Consider the following 25755-nt stretch of genomic DNA (forward strand, 5'->3'; position numbering starts at 1 on the left):
CTTGCTTTTCATTTCCTTTTACGTACATATGATCCCGAAGCGCTTTTAATGTTGAAATTGATAACGAATTGTGAGTGAATCATATCCTCTTGATAAAAACCACATGGGAGGAAGTTGAGCCGTGAGCTCGCTCACTCCAGTATTGGATGCTCACTATCGACACTTGGGTGTGAGATGGCGACGGCCACTTTCAAGACCAAATTTTGGGTATGTTAATCCGCTATCTCCTGAAGCAAGCTGGGTTAACCTGATTGTGTGTGTGAGCAGGACACGGAACTCGGCAATATCCAATCGTATGAAAATCTTGTCAAGAGAGTCAAAGAGGAACAAAAAGGAACGAAAGATCATCTAGAATTTCTAAAATCAAGGTAAAACTAAAAAACTGGGTGTGTTAATTAAAAAAAAGGCTAGTAAAAATCTAAAGTAACTTATAAAATTACAAGATTGATCGGCTTAGGACACCTTACCAGCCCGTTGGCTCGCATTGTTAAGGCACTCTCAGGAGTGTCAAAGCAATGGGAGGTATTTGAGCAGTTCGGAGATCTAATACTGGCTACCCAAGGTCAGAAATGGCAAAAAGTGGTTAGTTTAGTGACTCCTTGAACTGCTCAAATTGCTCAACGGGCTGGGAGGCGCACCGGCGCCGACTCGCTACTTGCTGGTTTGCACCTTTCCAGCATGCGTGATTTGGCTTCACGGGACAAATGTCTAGCGTTTCAATGCAGTCCTCGGTGCGGAGGCAAGTGGCCCTTGAGTGGGCTGGGTCCCTGCGTGCGGCCTGGTGCGCCCATTCAATCCGTTCGCGGTGTTATTGGGACCCGGGTTTCAGCATTCGTGCTAGTGCAGTGCGCGCCCTTCCCGGTCCTCCGGTCCTCGGACAGGGATAAAAAGAGCAAAAAAAAAATAAGCTAGTAAAAATCTAATGTAACTTATAAAATTACAAGATTGATCGGCTTAGGACATAACTCAAACTCTGACAAACTAATATTACTCATCTCGTTTCGAAAAATAATCCAATAGCATATATGGCTGTAAAATCTTAAGAAAAATAAAAATTACTAGTTTTTCCCATGCCTAAGAATGGAAAAATTATTTAAAAAAAAAAAACACTGGAAATCACTCTGCTGTTGAATTTGTGACCGTGGCTTCTTCAAAAAATGGATTATTTCTTTTCAACCAAAGCAAATTGTCAATTCAAACATTTTTAAGCTTGAATTCATCAATCAATTCTATTAAAATCGTGCTCAAAAATTAATATCTGGGTTACACACCTTACGCTAACTGTCAATATTTTGTTTTGGTCAGTCAGAATCATGTCATACTGATAAACACGTTATCGTTTTTTATATACAACTTTAATCTAAGACTAATTTTAACGAGCTGAGTTGATCAGGCTCGCTCACTAAAACTATGCGATTAAATAAAATTTAATTTGTTTGTCCTATCCAGGGTCCTAGCAGAGGAGTCCCATGGCAAGGCGCTAGGTAGGTTAGCTAAAATATCTGTGGCCAAGAACGAATTAGGGTGAGAACTTGATATATTGCATAGCTAGTTTACAAATAAAATAAATAAAAAAACATCTCAACAGTATTTTGCATGGGTCGTGGCAAAATTCGCACGTGCTGTGCGCCGATTTTGAAGTGCTGATCAACTTATCGGTCCAGAAGCTAAACGCTGAACTAGACCACAATGTTGAGCTACTCAATCGGCAAATGGAACAGCGACGGAAAGAGGATGAAACTGTGAAAGAAGCGCACCAGGCCGTCAAGCACGCCTTGACCAAACTTCAGTCCAAACAAAAGCTGCAGCAAATCAAGACCAAAGAACTGGAAAAGGCGCGCGCGTCCGCCCAGGATTTGCCAGTGGGAACGAAAGAGGCCGCCAAGGTATTACGAGACATATTCTAGTAAAAATTGAGATAAGAATTACTCAATCACCGCATGAATGTATAATAGTAACAATTAGGAAACACAACACAGTTATCGCGGCATTTGCTGTGTAGTGTAGAAATAATTGTCGGAATTTTCCTTGTTGGTTAAAGTTTAGATTTCTCGACATGTTTCGGCTCCGACTGGTGCCCTAGTCGTAATAACACTCATGGGTAACAAAATAAAAATCCTAAAAAGTTTAACCAAAGAGGGCAAGTCCGATTATTTCTACACGACCGTCAGAATTGTCTTCCTCAAGTAGAGTGTATTTCAAGAACAAGACCAAAATACAATACCGGATTTCCGGTATTGTTCTTGTTTTGCCGTTTTTTTTTTCTTTCAAAATTCAATACCAAACAATACTGGAAAAGGCAATACCAGAATATTGTTTTTTTCCTGAATTCTTTATGGTGGTAGAAAAATTTTCATAGAAAAATTCTTCTAATTTTTAAAAATCCCTATTTTTGGTCGTGTAAATTTTTTATTTTCAATAAAAATTGCAGATAGATCCGCAAAAAGGTTTTTGCAATGCAGTTGATTTTTCCGAAAAAATGCGTGTTTTTGCGAACCCTGCACTAATTATACCAAGAGACCGAAAATTTTATCTCTCATCGCAATATTCCAAAATTTCTGACTATTTGGCACGAAATATATAATGATTCTTTCTGGGTGAAATCCCGTAAAATGCAGATCAAACCAAAACTAGTGGTTTTTCCAACTGTTTTCTAAAAAAAAACCAGTGTTGCATTTTTGCGTATTGCAAAATTGGTGAACCCTGATTGCTTCCTTTCCTCCTCGAACTGATAAAGTGAGAATCTTTAGGCTTTTAATGCTGCACTCTGCCATTGCTGCCGATAAAACTGTCCCTCGTCCCGGTGAAGATTATCCCTGTCCCGTCCCATCCCTGTCTTGAAATAAAAAATTCAACCCGCGTCCCTCAGGGACGGGACGGGAATCCTGTAATCCCTGTCCCTGGTCCCCTCTCTAGTTTCAGTTTTAGAATATATTTAATCAAGCAAAACGACAATTTTATTAAAATGCTAAAGTAAGATTTGATAATATAAAACTTAAAAAAGATGTCTTCCAGAAAAAATCCCAAAAACAAGAATATTTAAAAAAAAACAATACCGAAACAAGATTTTTTGTCAGAAAAGCAATACCAAAACATGAAGATTTGAAAAACAATACAAGACAAGAAAATTTTAAATATTCCTTTCAGAAACAATACCGGAAAAATACCAGTTTCGTCCAGAAAAGTTCCAGACAATACAAAAGTTTGGTATTGAAATACACTCTATCCTCAAGTGAAAATTTCATTTCGCTTTAATTAGTTCCGCGGTGTTGTTTAGTCAAACTCTCTTAATCGCAGGAGTTTTCCGCGATTTACTGGAAAAATTATTATTATTTTAAGAATAAATCCTTACATAATCACAATATTTTTTTGAAGGCTGGTAATGTCGTGACAAAGACACATCAGCAGTGGGAAGCTGCGTGCTCTGCTGTGAACCTGGCAGAGACACAATTAGAAGAATGCAGATCCACTTGGGAGTATAAAATGGAGCTTGCGCTTGAGGTAATATTGTGAAAAACGTGAATGAAAAAATCTTAGTAAAAAAAAATCCAGACTTTGCAAGCACTCCAGGAGCAGAGGCTGAACTCGTTGGCGAACTTGCAAGAGGTCCTCCTCGAAACGTTCCAGGAACAGTACCAGACGACGATATCGGTGATTTTTTTTTTGTCCAACTTGACATTTTGTACAGGCAAGGACTGACCGATAAGTTTCAGGCTTTGAGCAGATGGAAAAATTACTACGAAGACGACGTGACGCAGGAAGTTTGCAAGTTCGTTCAGCGACATGGTAATAACAACGAGAGGCCGGCAGTTGTTACCCAGACAGATTTTAATGATGGATCGAGCGATACATCCGATATTGTGCTACCAGATTGTAGGAATGCGTATGTTTTTAACTCACATTGACGAAATGCCACGGGTCGGAGATGAAAATTTGGCATGAAGTCAAGGCAACTGAACAAAATTTGCACCATTTGATTGCGTGTAAAATTATTTTTTCCAAAAATTTTCAATAATTATGAGAATGGCAAATACCGCACACCGTTAAACTCATCTTGACCTTCCACGAGCAGCTTCTTTCGGCCCCTGCTGTAATTTTAATAGCAAAAATGTACTTCCATACATGCTTTCTCAGGGCTTAAAACTATTTTAAACTATCCAAATAAAACCCTTAAAACAGTAGAATATTTATGCAACATGCAAAAGGAATAAAAAATTCGAGCCTGGAAGAGATTTTACTTTTTTCAAGGGGGTTATTGAAGTGTAACAATTTGGGGTGGAGGATAAGCACCCTTAAGACCCTTCAGCTGGTTAGGGAAGCTCGAGACGAATTCCAATTTGGATGGTTAGAACCCGAATTTTCGTATTGACAAGATTTGCAAAACAAAGTCGAAAAATCGAATTTAAACAAAGCACCTCTCTGAAATTTTCAGAAAACTTTACGCGTGATTGGACAACTTTTAAGCACATATTCAAAACGATTATTTATATCACAAACATTTTATGACGAATTCAACTAGCATAAAGACTGATTTTTGTGTGAATTTCGGGACCTCATGCCAATTTTGCTCTCCGACCCGTGACATTTCGTCAAAATTAAAAAATTAAAACAAAAAAACCTTTTTACTTACCCAATTGGATGCGTTCTTAATTATTAGAAAAACGAGTAGCAGTAACTTTGGTGCGACAATGTTGGACATGTCGTCCAATAGTTTGCAAAAACTGAAGAATATGCTTCCGACTCCAACGACATTGCGCAAAACGAAAGCTCCGAAAGCTTTGTCTGGGACGGCGGAATCGAACGAATTCATGGTTGACAACTCGCTCTACGGCACTCTCCCGGCACAATATTCAACGGACCCTTTCGTTCAAGATTTGGTTGACGACGATAGCGAAGAGCCGGTTTATGCTGTCGTGCAGGAGTCCACCAAAAAATCCAAGACGTCAAAATTATTCAATTCAAAAAGTGATGCGAAAAAGTCCGAAGGGTACTCGTTGCAGGACGGCAAATCGATGGAAGACAATTCGGACGACAGCGAGTTCGACGACGATAGCAATGGAGTCGCAGGATCCTACAACGGCGGCGGCGAACTGATGCGAGTTCTCTACGACTACAACGCAAAGGTTTGTTCAAATCCTTGCTATAAAAGTTACAAACAAAGGAAGTTTATTGGAAAATTGCGTCTGAAAGTAAAGGAAATTTCATTACCACACAATCCAAAAGAATTTTCACAGTAAAATATTTTTTTTTATTTTATTTGTATCAGTTTGGATTGGAAACTTGATCAAAATACTGATAATGTTACAGCATCCGACGGATATATCGTTGCGAGAAGGATCATTAGTGCGCTTCATTGGGATTGTGAGTGACGAATGGGTTGAAGTGAGAGCACCTGACGGAAAGCAAGGCTACTTTCCAAGAAATTACGTCGAGCCAGCAGATTCTTGAGATACATACTGTATATATGCGATGAGAAGTGATCTGGACTCATTATTTAAGTTATTCATTTTTTATTGTAAGTTAATAAAGTCAGGACATGGTTGGTACACGCATCTACAGTATTGTTTCAATAAATTAGCTTACTGCTCTTACAAAACTATAGCAAAAGGTGGACAGAATGAAACGATTGATGGTAAAATGACATTTTTACAAGCTACACACAAAACTCTACATGCTAACGAGTCAGGCTAGTTTATTTACAATTTGTCTCTCTATTTGGTGGGGAAAACGAGCAACTGGTTCGGTTAAGAGGCCGAAACACTACTTGGCGGAAACCTCGGAATTTCGGGCGAATGGCAGGAGAGGACGCCGACCAGGTCACTTTTTTGATACAATTTCCAAAGGTCGGCAAATTCTCCTTGCCTTTCAAAACGTTCAAAGTTCCAGCTTCACAAATACCTCATTTTTTGTAGAAAAAAAATCTGGACCGCTTGGGCTTTCCCTGGTGTCAAGGTTTGGCGCCAAATTTCTACTCAAAAGGTTCTACCAGTTCTAAAATTCACAGATTATTGCTATTCGAAAAGCGCATTTCTTGCGAACTACTCGCGAAGTGTCGTCCTTAGCAACTTTCAAAATCACGCACGCACTCAGGAGAACCGGCTCTCAGGTCTCAGTTGATGTGGCCTTTGTGGGTGAGGAAATCGATCGAGTGCAGCGATGGGTTCGTGCCGATGAAGAGCTCGCGGTTCTGACGCACCTCTGCGTCCGTCAGCTCCAGCGGAGCACCCTTTTTCAGGGCTTTCACCCTGAAGCACAGCAGCGCCACGGCAACGCCCAAACATGCAGTCACCAGGCATCCCATACCTTTAGAAAAAAGTTACAATTAAGGAAAATTGGTAGCCAGAAAATAAATGGAGAATTTTATTTTGAAATTAAGAAATAAAATGAACTGCGAAGATTATTTTAGTATTTTGAATTTTTACTGACAAATAATTCCAAATAACGCCTAATTCCGTTTTCTATTAATTTACCAAACTTGGAAAAAATTGTAAAATGGGCAGAATAGAGGAAAATCGTTTCAAACTTTTACATCGATTTTTCTGGTAAAATTATCAAAATTATGGTTGCTTGGAAATTTTATACATAACACATGAAAAACTATAAATTTAATCAGCAGTGTTCAGAATCTACAGAGCCAAAACTTTAAATTTTCAAAGCCAGCACGTCATTTCCTACTTGCACACCAATTTTGAAGTTTTCCCGGAAATAACTGTGCCTTTTCCGATTTCCGAAATAAAGTGGTAATCGTTTTTGAAAATGGTTAACAGAATTAGACTTCTGTAGATTTTCCAGTTAATTCTGGATCCATTTTAAAAAAATGAAACTTCAATTAAGGATATCGCACGCGCGATTATCTGCGATTAATATAATCATTTATAAATATAAGGAAAAATATTAATACTTAAATTAATCTAGACGGTATATAACCTTGTGCTTTATGCAAAACGATAGCACTCATGAATTCTCGATTGAGGAAACTCACCTAGCAAAGCTGTGAAGGGCCCACTCTTGACGCAAATATTTTCGTCGTCTGTGAATGCTTTTTGAAAAAACACACGAAGAATGGCATTAGGGCAAAAACCATGGTATTTGAAAGGAAAAATTACTGACCAATTTTGCTCTGCAGCTGGGAGGCGTCCTCGTCGCCAGACTCGCCTTCTTGCAAAACGCGAAGTGACTGGAACAAGCTGATGTTCTCCGAGAGCTGCGGCACTTGCGTCGACTGAATCAGGTTGTCAGACGTTGAGCGCCGACTCCTTGCATTTCTCCAGTGACATGGTTGGTTCTGTCGAAAAATGAAACTCCGTCAATTGTTACAATAAGGAGAAATGAATTTAGAAAAAAAACACTGACGCCACGCTATGCAAAATTAAACATTATAAAAAGGTCACTAACTGGGCAGTGTCCGTGACACATTCTGACGTCACACTCGACGTAAAGGGCTGGACTGCCGGTGAACCTGAAGGTCTTCATGTACGCGAACACCTGCGTTTCGTAGACGCCCGTTTCGCTCCAGGAGCCGCGGAATCTGCTGATCAGTTTTTCATCGACGGGGCAGCTGGAAATATGGAAATGGCGAGATGAAACATAACGGCACTTCATTGAGCAAATATTGGAACATTGCAAAATCTCTAGTTGAGCGGAAAGTGAGTTGCTCAGGCACCGACAAATCCGGCCAGAATTATCAATTTTGACGATGCTCGTTTTTGTTCCGTTTGCAAATGCCTTGACGATGAGCGAGAGAAGAAAATAGAAGAGTTGTTGCAGGAGATTGCGAGTTGATGCACTCACCCGTACTGATCGATCAACTGGATCCTCTTGTTGGCTCCATTGTGCGCGTAGCAGTCGTTCACCACAATGTCAAAGCCATCTGCGTCAAGAGCAAAATTATTTCAGTTTCCTCTTCGTCTGCGGTCTGACTAACCGATTTCTTCCTTTTTGCTTATATTTCACGCACAAGTAGGCAGTGAGTTAAAAAATCTCTAGTTGTTATTTTTTTCGAGCTCTTTAGAACGGAGAAAACCCTTTTAATCAGCTGAAGCGAATTTTTACTGTTCAGAGAACTCCACGATATATTTGTTATGATTGGAAAAAAATTAGTGAGAAAAGACTGACCGTATTTGCTGCGCATGTAGATGAGCAGAGTGAGAGGGTCGCCAACCCTGACAGGGCCGCTGACCCTTGTGCCCGTGGCTCCATAGCCGTGACGGACCTCCATGTAGCACTCCGGTGGCGAAAGGGTGAACACCACTGGGTTGCCAGTCGCCACTCTATTCACGGAATAAATTTTGTATAAAAAACTCTCCTTAAATTAGTTCATTCTAATCCTGAAAAGGTCATTCAAGTTTTAATCAAATGTGAAACTCACTCAACGTCCAAGAAAGGGAAGGTGACCGTCTTCCAGAAGTCGTAGCCGTATTCGCAGGTAACCTTGAAGTGTTCGTCCCATTCCTCCTCGATCATGGGGTTGTATTGCACAGTCACCGTATTCCACATAAAGTTTTTCTGCAATTCGATTCGCCAACGTCGTTCATTGAAACATTCTATTAGCAGCCGCCAAACTGATTGCCCGCTTTTTCTGGACAAAAAGTGTTGACAGAACCTTTTTTACTCGGGATGTAGGTGTGAATGCATGGAAGGAGACGTGTAAATTGCAATTCAAGGGTCTGATTATTTTTTCGGGAAAATCAATAAAATAGGCGCGAATAACACATAATAAGAAACGAAAACTCACCGCCGGCTGCTTGCGAGTGTCTTGACTCTGCGTGTTTTTCCCAAGAGTTCCGCACCTGTTCAGCTGTATGTAAAATTCGTAGTAGTCGCGTCCCGTGCCGTTTATATAAACACAATCAGGATCGTAGGAATACCCTTGAATCGAGGAAAAATAATTTGGTTATTCGCGAACAGCCAATCAACGCAGTGAGTTGATTGATCTACCTGATGAGTACAAAAGGCCTTGAAATGATCCGTTGAAACCGACTCGGATTTTCATGTAGTCATCCTGGCACTCAGCCTCGATATCTGAATCCGTCAATATACATTTTAATTTTATCTATTTTGCGAACAAAAAATCTCAAATGGCTCTGATTTGTTTAATTTCGGCAAAATTATAAAAATTGAAGAACCCAAACAGTGTTAAAGTGTGTTGTTTTTATCTTGCCCTGAGATCAATAAAAATTATATTTAATGGCTACTTCTATTGTATTTTTTAGCAAATCATAATCTGGTAAAATTTATTTTTTAATAATTCACCTAATTTATTTTATACGTAGATCAATATTAAAATGATCTATTTCAAAGAGTTCTTGATTATTTTATTTTTGTTATCGCGTGCACAAATAAGTAATCAACTTACGCTGCACTCTGCTGTGGTTGTTGCCAAAGTGGCGTCGTTCCCAAGTTTGGGCCGCAGCCCATTCGACGCCGTCCTGCTCGTTGGTCGCCGTCGCGGTCGTTGCTGGTGCTGAAGGCCTGAACTGGGCGGGCACTCGCGACCTCAACTGCGTCACGGGAACGTAGCCTGTTCCTTCAGCAACGAACACAACCTGTAACCAAGTTGGCCTTCCGTCATGACATTAAATTAAAAAGAAAAATAGCGCTGGCACGCGTTGACACGAATTCAGCAGGATGAAACTCGGAGCTGAGTTGCTTTGAAAGAGACGCGACGCAACAAAATGCAGAGAAGCGATGAAGAATTACTTATTGCGGTAGAAAAGCAACTTCCTTGTCGCATTAATCCCTGCAAAGTGCATTTTTGTTGCACTGCATCACCTAATGCAATTAACTCATGCACGAGAAAGCTGATGAATTTCGCACTGCGGCCAGAATATGTATTGTTCATTGTTTTCACTTTCACTGCGCTGGTCATCTCAAATTTAAAAAGCCTGCGGTCACGCTTCAAACCCCGTTGCGTCTTACATAATTTAATTTATGCGAAATCGCCGTCATAACACGTAAATTGAGAGAAAAAGTAACGCATCGTTGATAAAATAAACTTCCGCATTTTTTCGCATAGAAGAAAATTACGGGTTTACTGTTGTTGGTAAAATGCAGGCAAATTGATAAAGGCCGGATTATAAAAATCTAATTTTCAAATCATTTTATTATTTATACCTAAAAACTGATAAATCAACAACTGGCAATTTTATTTTGTGTATGAATTGTAGGATCAAAGGATGAATGGAATAAATAACTGCAGAATATTTTAAATTATTGAATTTATAGTATCAAAAATTAAAGTCTACAATTGTAATAAGTCATTAGACGCGAACGATTAAATATTAAATTACTTATTTTAATACCAGCATTTCAAAATATTTTCATTTAGCTTTATTAATAATTTTGCAAAGTAGAGTATATGAGCTCATCGCAGGCACACTAATTACAAGCAGCGGCGAGAGTGTTAGAATCGTCTCTCGTTTCATAAGTTGGCCGAAAACAATAGACGCTCGCACCTGAGTCGGTTTGCGCTCGCTGACCATGTCCGATGGACGCGCCAATTGTATAACACCGCATTAGCATAGGCAGACCTCATCTCGAAGAGTGCAGGCAGTGAAAGTGAACCATTGTCTATTTCACGACTGCCCCTAATGGAGTATCCGCACTCAATCGAGCCCTGAAGGATATAATATGACTGTGTCGTTTAAAACGAGCTGCTTGTTGTGCAACACTGGAACAACAATGAGCCGCGCACTGCCCTTCTCGTCCAATTAAACGCATCCTTCCCGCTCTCAGGGCGAAGACGTGTCCTCCGAACACAAGGATTGTTACGCTTCGGCTCGGGATATAATAGATATTCATGATTTTTTGGAAAGTGTGCCACCATTTATAATACTATCAAACTAAATACCGTGGCTCATTGTCACATTGTGACGAGAGGTTTCAATCATTTTTGCCAATTGTTTTTCATATTTTCCTTGTAGTACATAACAAAAATTAATTACTCTTTCATTAAGTCCAACTTCTATTTTATTTTATCCAAGAATTTTCTAAAATTGTTGGAAACTTTGCACTACGTGGATTACATGACAAAATGTATTGTTTGCAATATTAAAGTTAAGTCCCAAAAGTGTGTCAGTGGGGAAGTTAATGACATAACTGAATGGTTCGCGCAAAAAGTTCCTCTACGTGTAGGCAGGGGTGCGTGAACGCCGGTATCTGATGTCGCGATTACAGGCTTTTTAACAGCCGACTTTGCACCAGGATAATGCATTTCTAAACACAGTGTGCGCAACAAAGAAACGCAATCGATAGAGGATTGCTTTAAAATTACTATACACTGAATTTAAGTCTTGCCATCGTAGCAATGCTAGACAGGCTAACAATTAAGAACATTTTACATTGTTTCCTTGAGCAAGAAGTTCATTGAGTTGATTGTTCCTTTCAGCCTTTTTTAAAAATTAAACGGCAAACCTTTTCCTAACTTTTAGATAGCAATTCAAGTAAATTTAATTATAACTTTAAACAAATTTTCCGTAAAGCTTTATATTGATAATACTTAGTTTAAATTTTTAGCAAAATGCTCATAAAGCAGGCGCCTAGGAATACTGTTCTTTTACAAATTTGCGCACGGATCAATCCCAGAAACAGGAAAGTCTGCGTTCAATTAGATTTTCGTAAGGCAATTCCAAATTCCAGTCGCATTCGCGCATCGAGTTCCACGGTGGTCATTGCCGCAATCAATTCATTTTTGTGGTCAAACGAGAGAAAAAAGCACGCGGATAACATTAATCAAAATTCTCGCCTGGTCGTGATCGGCGCTAATCGATGCGTCAAGCGCGGATGAGAGAGCAAACAAAGCAACAATCGCAGAGGCAAGAGAAAAAGCTGCTTTCCCGCCGCCAATACATACAATATATAGCTGGTGCGCGGTCCTTTTTACACAAGCGTGTCCAATGAAAAAGTCACGTGGTTTTTCAGCAGCAGTTTAAGCCTTGTCATGTTCATCCAACAAGCACAAAGGTCGTTGTCACGTCAAGAACATCGAACTTGCCTCATCTGTCGCATACAAGTGCGCGGCGTGCGAGTGCAAAAATCGCGAGTGATCCCGACACGACGGATTGAAATGTCGCCTGCGCCCACCTGACAGTCCCGTCCACTTTTTAACCCTTTTTATCGCACAATGAGGTGTCACGCGGTGCCCCGCTCCTCCCGCGACACCGACGCTCTCCATCTCCGAGCTTCAGAGCCGCCAAACGCGGTCTGTCTAATCATAATTAACTCACTCGCGCTCTTTGTCGCCGAGTTATGATGCGTGTCTAGAATGCTGATTGAGATGTGAGATGAAGCATGAACGGTTAAAGATTTAAGAAAAGGACAGTTGATTATAGAAAAGCTGTACAGAAAATTCGTGAAAAATCCTTTTACCTTTTATATATTATCTAAAAATTAGGAAAATGGTTAAAATTTGCCAGGTGTGCCGTTTACATTTTTGTGTTCGCATGTCTCCTTACTGTAATTTCTCGATTTATTTCACAATTTAGGGAATTTTCCCCATATTTCGCAAACGTTTGAATAGATTGCGACGAAATTAATCAAAATTTTGCGAAAAAAAATATTTTTTAGAGAAACTTGTCAAAATCTGAAATTTAACTGATCCTCGGTCCTAATTTTGTGATTGCACATTGTAGAGATAACCTGTCCCTAAATTAAAAAAATATGAACTCTATTAACCACTCGCTTAAGCAAACGATGCAAAAATTTCTTGAGTGTTGGCCTGCAAAACTCATCTTCTTCAAATATGACTTCCTAAATGTACAAAATGTAAAAATTTCCTAAATGGTTCGTCTTAGTAAGCTTTTGATTTTCCCTTCAATCTACAGAAATTTTCTGCTCAATTCAAACTAGAGAGGGATTGACAATATAAGTCTTTTAGAGATAATTCATCCTCCAGCTTTATGACTTGACAGGAAAGGTAATTATACAAAACAGAAAATAATTGTTATCTTTCATAAGGATTTATGCTTTTTTATTTAAACAAGAAGCTGCATTTAATTTCAAATAAAAAATTGTGACAACCCCTAAGTGCATCTTCCATCAAGAAAAAAAATTAAATAATTCTCATTATATAGAATTGTTCCTCTGAATTATGTGAATCTTTTTATATAACTAAAAGTCTTTTATATTTAAAGTAAAAAATAATAAATAACTAAATTTACTCAGAAAATTTAAACCAAATTGATTCAGTTTGAAATTTAAAAAATTGCTTGCAGTTCGTTCTTTTTTCTTAAATGAGAGAAATAAAAAAATTTTAGTAAGAATTTTTTCTAAATATATACATTATCAAGGCATATTGAATGGACTTCTCGTTGTTTGAATAAAATAGTGCCTTCATTCATCTAGACCAAGATTCGTCCACTCCTGATGCCCTTAGTCATAAAGTGCAAAAAGCGGCGGAAAAATTCAGAGATTTTTCCCACAAAGAGGAAAAGTCTGTTTCATTCTTCTGAAAAAACTAAAGCGCCGATAAGAGCCTTAAAAGAACTCAATCAAAATGCACGGACATTTTGAATTTGAACCAAAAGCATTTTAAAATAAATTAAGCTACATATAAAGGATCCAATAATCCATTCATTCCTTTTCGTGTTATTGTGCTACAGTTTTTTGGGGCCTAAATTAGCATCAACGACCCGGTGGTATTTTTTATGAGTATTTCACACGCCCGCGACCATCAGCACCGCTAGTTGGTATTTATGGAATATTAAATTCAAAAGTAAAATTTCCGCATGCACAATTTGCTCCGCCGGCGTGAAGAGAGAAGAGACGACCCGACTTGGCCATATCCCACGGCGCATAGTGCAATTTCACTATTTATATAAAGGTGCGCGACGACAAAAAACGGCGAATTCAATTTCCAGCCATGCAAGAGTGGCCACGCGAAATCCGTGCAGGCCAGGACAAAATCGAATCAATCATCCTGTTATGGTATTCAAATGACGCCCCGTTATGACACACCTAATTTCAAGAACAAACTGTGTGCGACAAGCCGGAAAAAAACTTTTGTCAGCTCTGCTGATAACGGGCGATTCTGAGACCGACCGGCTGTCCGCGCGCGCGAAAAAACGAAAAAGAAATGCAGCCGACTGGCGTGTCAGCAGCCACGCGTCTCAAAAACCCTACTGACCCGTTGCTTTCACAGTCAAGTGGTCATCCTTGCTGTAATTGCATTCAGTCCGCATTGTTCCTCGTCTGCTGCGTGGGAGCGCGCAGTAGACTAAAGGCTTAAAGAAGTGCAGTTCTGCAGTGCTAATCGTGTTCGTGAGTGCAGCGTCAATCAGTGTGAGTGTGGCAGACAGGTGTGTCGGAATGCGATTTTGCTATGTGAAAATGTGATTGACCTTTTTCTGATTATTTGCGTCAGGGTGAATAAAGTAATGTGAAATAACAAGTCGCTTTTGTTACTGTAAAAAACACAAATTGGTATATAAAATGATTTTCAGTAACGTCATTTACATAATTGAGAAAAAGATTTAAACTGTGATTCATATGACATTGTTACAATAAAATCATCAATTATGTATTCAAAATATTTTAAATCAACCGAAGCATTTGAATCAATCTAATCAGCTTTGTGCAGCTATAAAACTTAATGCACGATCGTGCGCTGCAGAAAATTTCTACAACAAAATGATTCAGATATTTGCAAGAAATTTGATATCTATAAAACACAAACAATGATACAGAAATTTTTTTAAAATCAAATAAACTAAATTTGGCAATTAAATATTAAATAAACTAAATAATGGTTTTAATAAATAAATCCAAGATTTAGGAAGAACATATTTTGTACTCACGGAATTGTGCTCGCTGCCCTCGGGGGCGAGGGCCTCTCTGGTCCTGTTCTCCACGTCCTCGAGCAGAGCCCCCTCGGGGGCACTGCCCGCCTCCTCGACGTCCTCCGTCAGCTGGCGTGGCGCCTCTGCGCGCCCCGCGGTGACCGGCGGCAGGGGCGTTGTGCCGTCGGACGCGTTTTTCGGCGCCTCCACGGCCGACGGGGCCGTGGACACCGAGTGGCTCTGGCTCACAGAACTGGAGGACGAGGACACGGCCATGAGGACGAGACTTGGCTCGGGAGTGACCACGATTGGTTCTTCGGCGCTGCTGCTGTTGGATGCGGCTGAGGCCTGCGTGAGGCATCAGGGCAAACGTCACTCAGGCTCTCCATTCGTCTGTCCGTCTTTTCAGTGTCTCATTTGTTTCGTCACTTTTACTCTTATTTACAATTTGTGCTGACGTGTTTTCTGTGTGGTGCTTGCATGGTGAAGTGTTTATACAAATTGTACAATGTGTCTCCCGATTTATTTCAATGAAAAAAACTTGGAAATCAATAATGGTTTAATGCGTGCATCAATTTTTGTTTTTATTTCGAGGATTTTTTACGGAATGTTAAAAAATACGCGTTATAGAGCTATGACAGCATACGCACCGTCAATCTCTGAAATAAACAAACTGCGCAGAAATCCGCTTTTCTCAATAGGCGTTGTCTTTTTAAGAGCGTCAAGAGGGGAAGTCAACACGCCGTTTTAATTAATTGTCTCTCTGGAAACTAGGCCAAAACAATATGTATTTCGGAAGCGGGAGAACACCATCCAAACATATCAAAAATGTTGAGTTAATGTCTATGCGTTTTTTTGTTTGTATAAACTTTCGAAAATTTGATATAAAATGTCCAAATTGAAAGCAACGACCCAGTTGCATGCACCTGTTTCTACGAAGATGACCGCCGACCTTGTTGAGTGTTGTTTTCTACTCCACTGACTGGACTACGCTTTGCATGCGCTAAGCTACTAAATATCTATATATCACCCTCGCACTGTCCGCTCGTTTCACAACTTGTGTGTCTACAGTCTCGTTTCATGTCAGATTTTCAGCACATCGACCAGTTTTTCACTCACCTGGACGGCGATAGCAGCTAAAATGAATGTGTACAGCAACATGGCACTTGATGTATGGTTGAACGCCTGAAACAAAACATTGTTTTTATACTAACTGATTGAAACAATTCAATCATTTCAAATTTTGCAATACATTTTTTGATTTGATCGAATATAAATGCGATTGATTTGATTTGAGGTGCATGAGAACACATGTTTTCACTCAAGATCAATGCGAATATGAAAAAACAGCAAACGGCTCCGACTCGCCACTAGCTGCTTTTCGCACCTTTGCAGCGGCTTTAGGGACAAATGCCTGGCGTTTCAATAAAAGCCCCGATGCGGGAAGGCGAAAATATGGCTACTTGGGCAGAGGTTAAAAATAATACATAATATGCAAAGTTAATACATTTTAGTTAATTTGTTGGAGCAACAGTTTAAAAGAGACTCGTTAAGTCTGTCATCATCATTCTCTCACAAATGTGCAAATCCAGTTTAATGATCCCATTGTCGAGAGACGACACTTTTTGTCAGCCAACAAATACGTATGAGATTGAAATTGTTGATTCTCAGCTGGATTTTTATTTTATTTTAATAAATACCACCTTAAGCTGAGGAGCTTTAATTTAGTTTAAAGAGAATATTGATACTAAAAAATCCTTGTTTCCAATGCATGAAATCATCCCTTAGGATGCAGTTAGAGCCAAAATCGACCTAATGAGCACTGGAAATTTTTGAGAAAAGTGGCTGCAAAGTTAGCGTTCTAATGATGAGGACCGTTTCCTTACTTGAAATCCTATTTTATTTCGCAACAAAGTTTCCCCAAAAAGTTGCATACACCGTTGGATAGATCTCGACGAGAGGAATCGAAATCTGCCAAAAAACGTGGCCAAGCGCTGCAAATTTTTACTGTTGCAAGTGGCTTTACAAATTGTAGAACAAATTGTCTATCGATAAACTGCTTAATGCATCTAACAATTCAAATAATTTTTTAATTGTTGCCGATTTAACGTAAAGAGCAATATTTTTTTTAAATTTTAAGAAATTTGCCCATAGTTCAATTAGTTCAATTTTAATTAATTTAATAAAATTGTTGCTTGATATGAGCATTATTTTATTCTCGCTTGAGGCACGTTTAAAATTTATTGATTTAAGCAAGCAGTTTGTTTTTTCAACTGTCACACATTTGCGTTGCAGACAATGAAATGCTTCAGTCCCTCATTGAAATCCTTCCGATTATAATTATACTCTTTTTTCGGATCGACCCGTTTGTTTTTAAGCAAGCGTTTTTCGGCGGCAAAGCGCAGCAAAAATGCGAAACGGAACAGGCAAAAAGAGTGGAAAGAGATGATCTCGGCAGTGTCGGATGTACCGCAAGGCGAGTTGGGCACGACATGCGACAGTGTGAACTCACCTGTGGCGAAAGACAAGTCCTCCTGAGCGCGGAGGCAGCTTCTGGCGGCGGCTGTCAAACAAACTGACGTGTGTCCTCCGCAGCAGAAAAGGTAGACTGAAGTGCGGCAGCCCTCGCAGAGCAGTTTTATCCGCGACGCGCTTCGTGATCACCAATCGTGCAGCCTCCGAGGAGGCGGCGGGGGCCACATTGCGCGCGGGTTGCCTAAGCCCTCCTCCAAGGAGCAGCATTCGCATGTTCGATACATGCGCCAATATTATATTCGAAGGCTGGTCGTTCCGCTCATTACGCAGGTGTAGAATCGAGCCTGCGTTCCGATCAATCAAATGTTCAATCTCGTCATCACTCAATCTTCAAGTTCATCGAAAATTAGCTTTCTTCCATGTTTGACAAACATTTGCCGATTTTAAGAGTTAACTTTCTGTAATTTAAATAACATTTCTTTAAAAATTGCCCAAAAACCAAGACAATTAATTTTTTGATCTCTTAGTGGAATCTATCATTAAAATGTATTTTTAAATTCTATATAAATATAATAAAATAGATTTAATTTAAATTTGTAGGTTTAAAAGCATGCCAGAGAAAGTGAATTTTAAATATTATTTTTAATATACTATTTATTATAATCTCCTGACGTTTAACCAGCAAAGCAATGAATAAAATATTTAATGCATCTCCTTTGACCTTGAAATTAACAGTATTGGGAAAAATAAATGCACGGAACTTTTTAACAAACCTATTTATTCCATTTTAAATGAGAGGATGTTACAAATTAGGGAATTTAAAGTGTTGAAAATTTGATTCTTGTGTCGAACGGACGAAAGCCACTTCACTTGGGGAAAACCAATAAGCGGACAGTAAAGAGCCTAGCCGGAACCAAATGAGTGAATTGTGCAGGAATGACAAGAGGATTCAAACAAGAAACACGCGAGCGTTCATCTCTCCACACTGCTATTCTTCGAGCTGATTGCTTGTTCCACACATGTTTGCACATTTATCGAGTAAAAGCACATCAAGCAAGCACGAATAATTACAGTTCAAATAATAAATTTAAGTTATTATTTATAAAACACACAAATTTTGTACTTTTAAATTAAAAATCTCACCTATCACGTACATGCTAAGAAAGGTATTTGATTAAATTTATTTTTTTGATGAATACTTAATGAAATAATGATGGTGAGAAAGAGAAAACAAAGGCTGCGCGAATAGGGTTGGGTTTTGCTCTTCTCTGAAACGGATGGCAACTCGCTGTCGAAAAGATAAATGTTGTAACTTTGCTTCAGAGAAGACAAAAACATAGTTATACACGGTAAAAATGAACCACGCTCGCCCCACAGAAAATATTCAAGTTTAGTATGTGTGCACATTTGCTGACTCTCTTGGGTATTTCTAAAGCCAAGTTTCCTGATGATGAGGCTTGGAAATAGCTGAAATTTCCGAAATTTCAATACAAGCATAAATGCTTTTTTCAGTGTCTTTTTCATTTATTTTTGTAATTTAATCTCAAATTGATCCAATTTCTTCGTGCCTTGTTTTATTGTAGGGAAGGCAATTTTTAAAATTCCTTATTGATAATTTAGACAGGATCTTGTTGCGATACTAATTAAACTTATTTTCTTATTCATCAACCATCGTACTTAATGGCCAAATATTTTAAACGGAGATCTTTTAATAATAAAACACAAAACCAGAAGAAAATGCCTGGCATGGAAGGATTAATTTCACTGCGTATAGTGAAATCTGCATTGCTAATTAAAGGTGCGCACTAGGTCAGCAGGAAAGGTGCGAGGTCCTTCTGCGTAATTGGCTGAAGGAAGTGCATCTGAGCATCCGCTGCGTCCAAGAAAGCAAACTCTAAATTTGCCTAAATTTGAATATAATCGTGTTTAGCCTCTAGAAGATGCTGACTTGACGGAAATTAAATTAATCTGCTCTAGGAAACGTCCAATAACGCTTAGAAGGTTGTACAGTGAGAAAATTCACTGGTTGTCCCCTGGAAAGATATCAAACCTGACTCTTCTACATATTTGTTTATTTTCGCATGGATAATGGAGCTGATATCATGACGCATTTCGCAAAGCACTCTTCTTGGATAATCGCGTGAGAGCTAGTCGACATTTTTCGTGAAGTCAGCAGCAAGGTTCTGAAAGCAGAGATGCTCGCTGCCCGCGAGACAAAACAAAAAATGATGTGCTCGAAATTAAATGTCCCTCTTCCCACGCGCGGAGCTTCTTCCCTTTTTAGCAATAAAGTCTTGTGTTTCTCTCTCACATTACCACATGATTGTGGAGCATAATTAGCCCAAGCGACCTTCACCCTATTTTCACGTTGTCCACATTATTTCAACTAGGCATTCAGCGGTGAAATTCTACACGAGACATTTTTTTTAACAAATTATGCTTAGAAAAAATTAAATTAAATTTTTATAATGATTAAACCAAACCAATTATCACTTGGCGTAATATATTAATTTTCTTTTTATTAGGCATATACTGGCTTTAAAATCGAGTTTCATACATTGATGGAGTGTATTGAATTTTGCTTCTGGTTAAAAAATATTTAAAGAAGAAAAATTTAGCGCTGCATGGAAGAGCATTTTTGTGGAATAGTTTTTATTTTGCATCTCAGCGCGGAGGAAAAATTACCTGTAAAATTAATTGTGCATAGAATTACACAACACAATCAAGGATGGTCATCAATTACGGCTGCGCGAGCAACGGTTGCGCCAAGGATTCGAAATGGCCACAAAGAGTGCGTTCTCGTCCCGAGAGTGAGTTGCAAATCGCTATACTAGAGCAATTAGTAATTCTTTATATGTATTTTCCTTTTTAAATTTGGCCGGTAAAATTGGTTTCGGAAACTACAGCAAACGGAACGAAAGGGGAAGTCGTCTGCGAATTGAAACGTCACGCTGAGGAACCAACAACCCACAACGCGTTTATATTTTTCCTTCTGCTACAAAAGAGGGAAACGAAGCAATTTCAGAGCTGCGGCTATTCCGAATCGAGCATTAGCATCTCACGGTGGTTGAAAGTCAGTCATAAAATCGCCGGCCTCAGCTATCACCCCGGAAAACCACAAATAATGCAGAGTGCACAGGTCTAGATTATTTACAAATGCTGATTGAGTTGATTCAGTTTCCAAAATGCCCGTATTAATTTAAGCATATATCTTTTCTATTTCTTTGAAGAATTTACAGCTATAATCTAACGAAAGAAAAATGATGAAATGAACCAACTGCAAACATATTAGTAAGATTAAGTTTGACAAAAATATGCGAGTTGCGGCAAGGCATTTGTATATGTATAATTTAGCTGCGCAGTATTTTATCTAACAATTTATTTGGTCCAGTCGTTTCTGCACTGCAACAGCTCACAATTACTTAACTCGTTTCTCAAGCGAGTGCTATTTTTTTACTTTAAAGATGTATCGCTGTCGAAAGGCAGATAGTGGCTGGATGGGTGGTTGTGGCTGTGACTGCGGCTGCGGCTGTGGAGCGTGCATAGTAAATGACCGCGCCGAAGAGACGCCGTAAGGTCAGACAGAACGCTACTTTTGCTTGTTATCGGCCTTATCTTACGAGTGCATCTGCAAAGGCCGACGGAAACAACCGTGCGGCAAATTATAATATTATGGACGATGGGAATCCGCAAGGACGGTCCCGTTCGTGAAAGTGTTTCGGCCTGCTCGAATACACGCTGAACAGCATATCTACGACGAACGAGAAATTGCCATGCGTAAAATCGCCCAGCTCGCGTTCTTTACTAGCTGCAGTTGTTGTGAACTTGCGAGCAACAATTAAAATCACGGTCATTCTTGAAATTAGAAGAAATAAAAAGGTAACAGAAGTGTCGGAGTGCACACTAGCTGCCTTCGTAACAATATTTTTATAATCACGACGAGAGTGCATGCAGTCATTGAACAGACGTCTGGAATGCTATTAATTTATATAATTACAAGTTTTGTCTCGTGCAAATTAGAGGTCATAATGTTTAATGCCTAGATCATTAAAAAAGAGAGAAAAGAGTAAGCAAGACTAACCAGATATATTAACTTCTTAAAAAAACATTAAGTGTCATCTGACATGATTTCATATTTTCAGGAAATATGGGCAAACATTTTGGGAGAGGTTAAACAGAAAAAATCAATCCACGCAGCCGCCCCGCGTCTTTTCACAATTTTTTAATTGTCTTTTATTAAGCACAACACAGCACAACAGTCTAAACTAAATCTAAAACTTTGGTTGCACAATTTTATATGTATTTCAATTATGTACGCGCACCGGAGTCGCTTTTACCAAAATCTATTTTATTTTTAAATAATTTTGAAAACACGTACTTCTATCCTTTCAGCTGTTCAGCATAACTGGAAAGAAAAATTATGTATCTACACAAAATCTATGAAAAGCTTCAACTGAAGCCATGTTTGCGAAGAAAATGAGAAACTAAAAATTGAATCCTTGAAAACTAAATTCTTTGTGAAAATCCTAAAAGTTTTTAAATTTAATTTTTTTAGCAGATTTGCCTTGCTGGTCCTTAAAGTAGTGCTATTTATACAGGCCGAAAATTAAGAACATCTTGCATTGATGAGTTTAGCAGACTTTGAATTTATTGTTTGTGAAATTAATAGCAACCAGTTTTTTACCTAGTAACAGTTTAATTTCAGATTTTGCCAAATTTATCAATAAAATAAACGGTTGGTCGAATTTTTTCCATTTGATTTCAGTTCCTATCGTCGCAATCTTTTTAACGGTGTGCGAGTTATGGCGTTTATTTCCCATCTGGGGAAAATCCTGATTTTTAATAGGGAGAAGTGCTGTTTAGCACGTAAACGATTTTCCCACAGTATTAAAGGGAACCTGGGCAAATTTTAGCTTTTATCATTTTTTAGATAATGTTTCAGGTTTAAAAGATGATCTGTACAAAGCTTAAACTTTAATAACAAACAAACACCATTGAACCTTAAGATGCTCAACAATGTTGATGATTACTATCTTTTTGTACGGAACTTGTATAATTAAGGTGCATTGTAATTGCATGTAGTGATTTATTCTTGCCAAAAGTCAAATAAAGAATTATTACTGTGCGTCTATATTTACATTTTCGCACATCACAATCAAGTGTAGTAGTCAAAATTGCAGGTAACAACTCGTATGTGTAGGTAACCATAACTGAGAGAGTAATTCAAGGCTGTGATGAGTAGGAAAATTCGCTACGCATCCAAATCGTGTGGTTTTGCTGGTTTTTGTTGCGCCCATGCCCACATTTATTTATTACATACAATCGCGAAAGTACGATGCACGTTAATAATGCATGCTCAGTGTGAATTTTCACGCTAATTGAATTAAGGCGCGAATCCGTGCTATTTACAATATCACGCTTGCGTTTTGGCCACTGACCGACAAATTACCTGCCGGACAAAGCACGCACCTATTCAGACTTCAAAATTCCTTCGGCGCGACCAATCTGACTCTTTTGTCTTGCTTTTTGATTCGCGTCTAGGAACGCGCACAAAAGTGAAGCGAATACAGTTCTGTTTTAGGAAGCTTCTTCTTTTTGCATAGAGCAGAAATGCAGATTAATTCGCAAAATATCGCATAGTAAAAGTAGAGATTTACAGGCCAACAATTAACAACATTTTTCATAGCGGGGGTGGTTCATTGAGTTAATTGTTTGTGGAATTTTGGCGCCCCACCTAAGAGCCAGTTTATTTTAAAGAAATCCTAATTTTAATATTAAATTAAGTTTACTGGTTTATTGCTCGAGAGAAAAAGGTTGGTTATTAGCAATAGTTTTATCTCTAAAATTAGGACCAAAGAAGAGCTAAATTTCAGATTTTGCCAAATTTATCGATTTCGATCCCTCTACTCGTCACGATCTATCCATTGGTGTGCGAATTTTGAGGAAAAATTCCCTAAATTTTGAAATTAATCGTGGTTTTCCAGTTATAAGGAGACATTGCTTTGGAGCCAATTTTCTCACCAATTTAAACGGTCGACTCATTATAAATAAAATTTATAGTTTTCCCAGTTTTCCCTAATTTTTAGATGGTGATTCAAGTAAAGGTAAAGGTTTTCTCTTTAGCTTTGCTCTAAAGGAAACTGCAGTAATAAGTGGTCATAAGATTGTTGAACTAAAAAGATAGTGCGTTGTTAAATTTATTATTTAATATTTAAATTTATTACATAATTTAAATTATGTTCCATTCACACGAGATGATGAGAGGGGAAATTTTCGATTGAGTGCCAAGCTCGAGGGATGGTGTTAATGGAGTCGAAGTAAAATAAAATCCACTTATTTTGAGTCCTTTTGATTTCTGTTGCGGTTTTCGCTTTTTCTGCGGCTAACGGCACCGCGCCCTTTGTTTGTGTTGCTCGTTTTCCGACGATGATGCATAATGAGTTGGCGTGTAATGATTCGCACAGCAAAGAGCACTGACTGCTCGCACAACACACACACACACGGACGACACGATGGCTGCTTCGGCCACCCGCATAAAAGTCACTTCATGCATTCTGCTCTCGTGTCGTTCGTTCGCTTCACTTTCGTTTCGTGTGTGCAGCCGAGGATGCGAGAAAAGCAGAAAATCGGTTTTTGTTTGTGCTGCGGATGCCGCCGCCGCCGCCGGCTTGCCTTAACTCACTCATCTCGCTCGTCAGGCAGCCGCGAATTTTGCAATTACATCTAACGAGTCATAATTTAATTCTGCTTCCTTTGAATAACTGTTTCATTTTACTTTATTTGTTTTTCTACTTTCTTTGAAAAGCCATAAAATATGAATTTATTCTAGACAATCTTTTAAATAAAAATGGAGAAGAAAATCTTTACAGTAAAATATAATTTTTGTATTAAATTTTTTAACTTCACTTGTTGTACTCTCTGAAAATTGAGAAAAAAAAATTTCCCAAGTTGCCGTTTAAATTTTCGAGAAAATCTCGGATCAAAAATTTGCATGCTAATCAAGCTTTAAGAAAAACTCAGATTTATTTCAAAATTTAGGGAATATTTAGCTCAAAATTGGCACACCATTGAATAGATCGCGATGAAAAAATATCGAAATTATTTAATTTTTTGATAAATTTGCCTAAAATCTGAAATTATACTGTTCTTACATTATTGCTAAAAATTCCTTAAATCAAAGGCAAAAATAAGAATACTCTTAATTGTTGGCTCTATATTACTTTAAAGGGGAATTTCATCAACCCCATTCTGATTTCTATGCAGAAACAGAGGCATTTCTAAAAAGAAAATGTTTGAATGAGAACATTATTTGCAAGGGGTCGATGATTTGAGTTGTTCTGCTAATTCTTAAATTTAGCTATTTACGTCAGCAAGCAGGTTCATGAACGGGACGTGTCGGATTTTGACGTGTATGGCTGATTTCACGTGTCGTGCTGCTCAGCAGCTTCAGACGGAAAATCATCGACTCATCAGATTTCTTGAAACCAATGAAGCGAGAGTATTTTTCAGGTGGTCTTCGCTTTGACTTGGCCTTGATCGGTGCAAAAAACACATCCAATTTTTAATTAATTATTTAACCATTCGAGCACAGAATGACTGTGATGGGTTGCAGTAAAGCACAGGGAAATTAATGCTAAATGAAAATTCATGCTAAAATTCACAAGCTCACAGATTTTGCTGACTTTTCATTGGTAATTTACCTCTAATTCCATGACACAGAAACGTTTCTTTTCTAATTTTTTTTTCAATGATAGACAATCTTTGCCAACATCGAGCGAATAAAAAAAATGACGCACACGCGCTATAGCGTCAGTGCGGCACAGCCTTGTGTCTTGTGTGGCGTCGCACCTGTGGAGGGTGCGAAAATTTCGTGTGAAATATGGAGTTATGAAGCGCGCGAGATGCATCATTTGGCACCTGCGGGTCGCTTCAATGGCTGCGACTCGCTGAGTGCCGGAGCAGCCTATACTGGTCGCGCACCCACGCTTTATCCCGCCGTGAGGAAAAAAAAGATTTTCCCACCAGGGAGACCACAAATTGTCCATCTCAATGGTCTGCTGCAGGAAAAAGGGCCGAACAGTCGTCCTTGACTCGGCAGATTCACTTTTCTTACTCACTCTCGCTCTTCGATTGGCTGCTTGTATTTTTCTTTATCTCTCCACGCCAACAAAAAATCGATCTGAGCAAAGTGGAACGACGCCGATTCATTATTATTTCCCCTGCTGGCCGGCTGCAGGAAAATAATTGCCGAAGTCGTCGTTAATGAAACCGAGTGTGGAAATTGGCTCCTGTCGCTTCTCGGAATGGGTCCTTTCGTTAGACCGCACTGCTGGGATTGTTCAATTGAAAATGCAGATTCAATGCTCCTTCTGCGGGTGTGGAATTCCTGATCATGCGGAAAAAGTGAAGCGAAATGCTCGATTGTTGGGTCGCGATGCAATGAGACTTGTGTCCATTTACAATTCACGACGGTTGTTAAACGGCGGGCTGATCAAATGGATAGATA

The 25755-nt window shown here is 38.9% G+C and overlaps 2 protein-coding genes across 3 annotated transcripts; one reads left to right on the plus strand and one right to left on the minus strand.

Annotated features, from left to right (window-relative positions):
• The first annotated feature begins 91 nt into the window (after positions 1-91).
• On the plus strand, positions 92-5554 carry LOC135934511 (uncharacterized). Its single transcript, XM_065476325.1, has 9 exons — positions 92-207; positions 268-368; positions 1450-1524; positions 1589-1886; positions 3376-3501; positions 3553-3651; positions 3714-3883; positions 4658-5123; positions 5308-5554. Exons 1-9 carry the CDS (start codon positions 175-177, stop codon positions 5446-5448), a joined length of 1509 nt encoding a protein of 502 aa, XP_065332397.1. The 5' UTR covers positions 92-174; the 3' UTR covers positions 5449-5554.
• Positions 5555-5697: 143 nt separating this feature from the next.
• On the minus strand, positions 5698-17373 carry LOC135934509 (uncharacterized). Of its 2 annotated transcripts, XM_065476323.1 has the most exons (13): positions 17287-17373; positions 15894-15959; positions 14793-15122; positions 9356-9545; positions 8938-9021; positions 8735-8868; positions 8369-8505; positions 8116-8270; positions 7792-7870; positions 7396-7558; positions 7111-7285; positions 6983-7039; positions 5698-6303 (listed from the first exon to the last, which is right to left on the minus strand). In XM_065476323.1, the coding sequence occupies exons 2-13, from the start codon at positions 15933-15935 to the stop codon at positions 6110-6112; spliced, it is 1740 nt and encodes a 579-aa protein (XP_065332395.1). In that variant the 5' UTR covers positions 15936-15959; positions 17287-17373; the 3' UTR covers positions 5698-6109. The 2 variants fall into 2 exon arrangements, with proteins under 2 accessions (XP_065332395.1, XP_065332396.1); XM_065476324.1 differs by lacking the exon at positions 14793-15122.
• Between the last annotated feature and the right edge of the window lie 8382 nt (positions 17374-25755).

Source organism: Cloeon dipterum, chromosome 1 (genome assembly GCF_949628265.1).
Source record: "Cloeon dipterum chromosome 1, ieCloDipt1.1, whole genome shotgun sequence".
NCBI lineage: Eukaryota > Metazoa > Arthropoda > Insecta > Ephemeroptera > Baetidae > Cloeon > Cloeon dipterum.

Coding starts and splice junctions, on each gene's coding strand:
- LOC135934511 (XM_065476325.1), top strand. CDS start 175: ATGGCGACGGCCACTTTCAAGACCAAATTTTGG. Junction 369..1,449: donor CTAGAATTTCTAAAATCAAG/GTAAAACTAAAA, acceptor TGTCCTATCCAG/GGTCCTAGCAGAGGAGTCCC. Junction 5,124..5,307: donor TCTACGACTACAACGCAAAG/GTTTGTTCAAAT, acceptor ATAATGTTACAG/CATCCGACGGATATATCGTT.
- LOC135934509 (XM_065476323.1), bottom strand. CDS start 15,935: ATGTTGCTGTACACATTCATTTTAGCTGCTATCGCCGTCCAG. Junction 8,869..8,937: donor AGGCCTTTTGTACTCATCAG/GTAGATCAATCA, acceptor CCTCGATTCAAG/GGTATTCCTACGATCCTGAT. Junction 7,871..8,115: donor CTACATGCGCAGCAAATACG/GTCAGTCTTTTC, acceptor CTCTTGACGCAG/ATGGCTTTGACATTGTGGTG.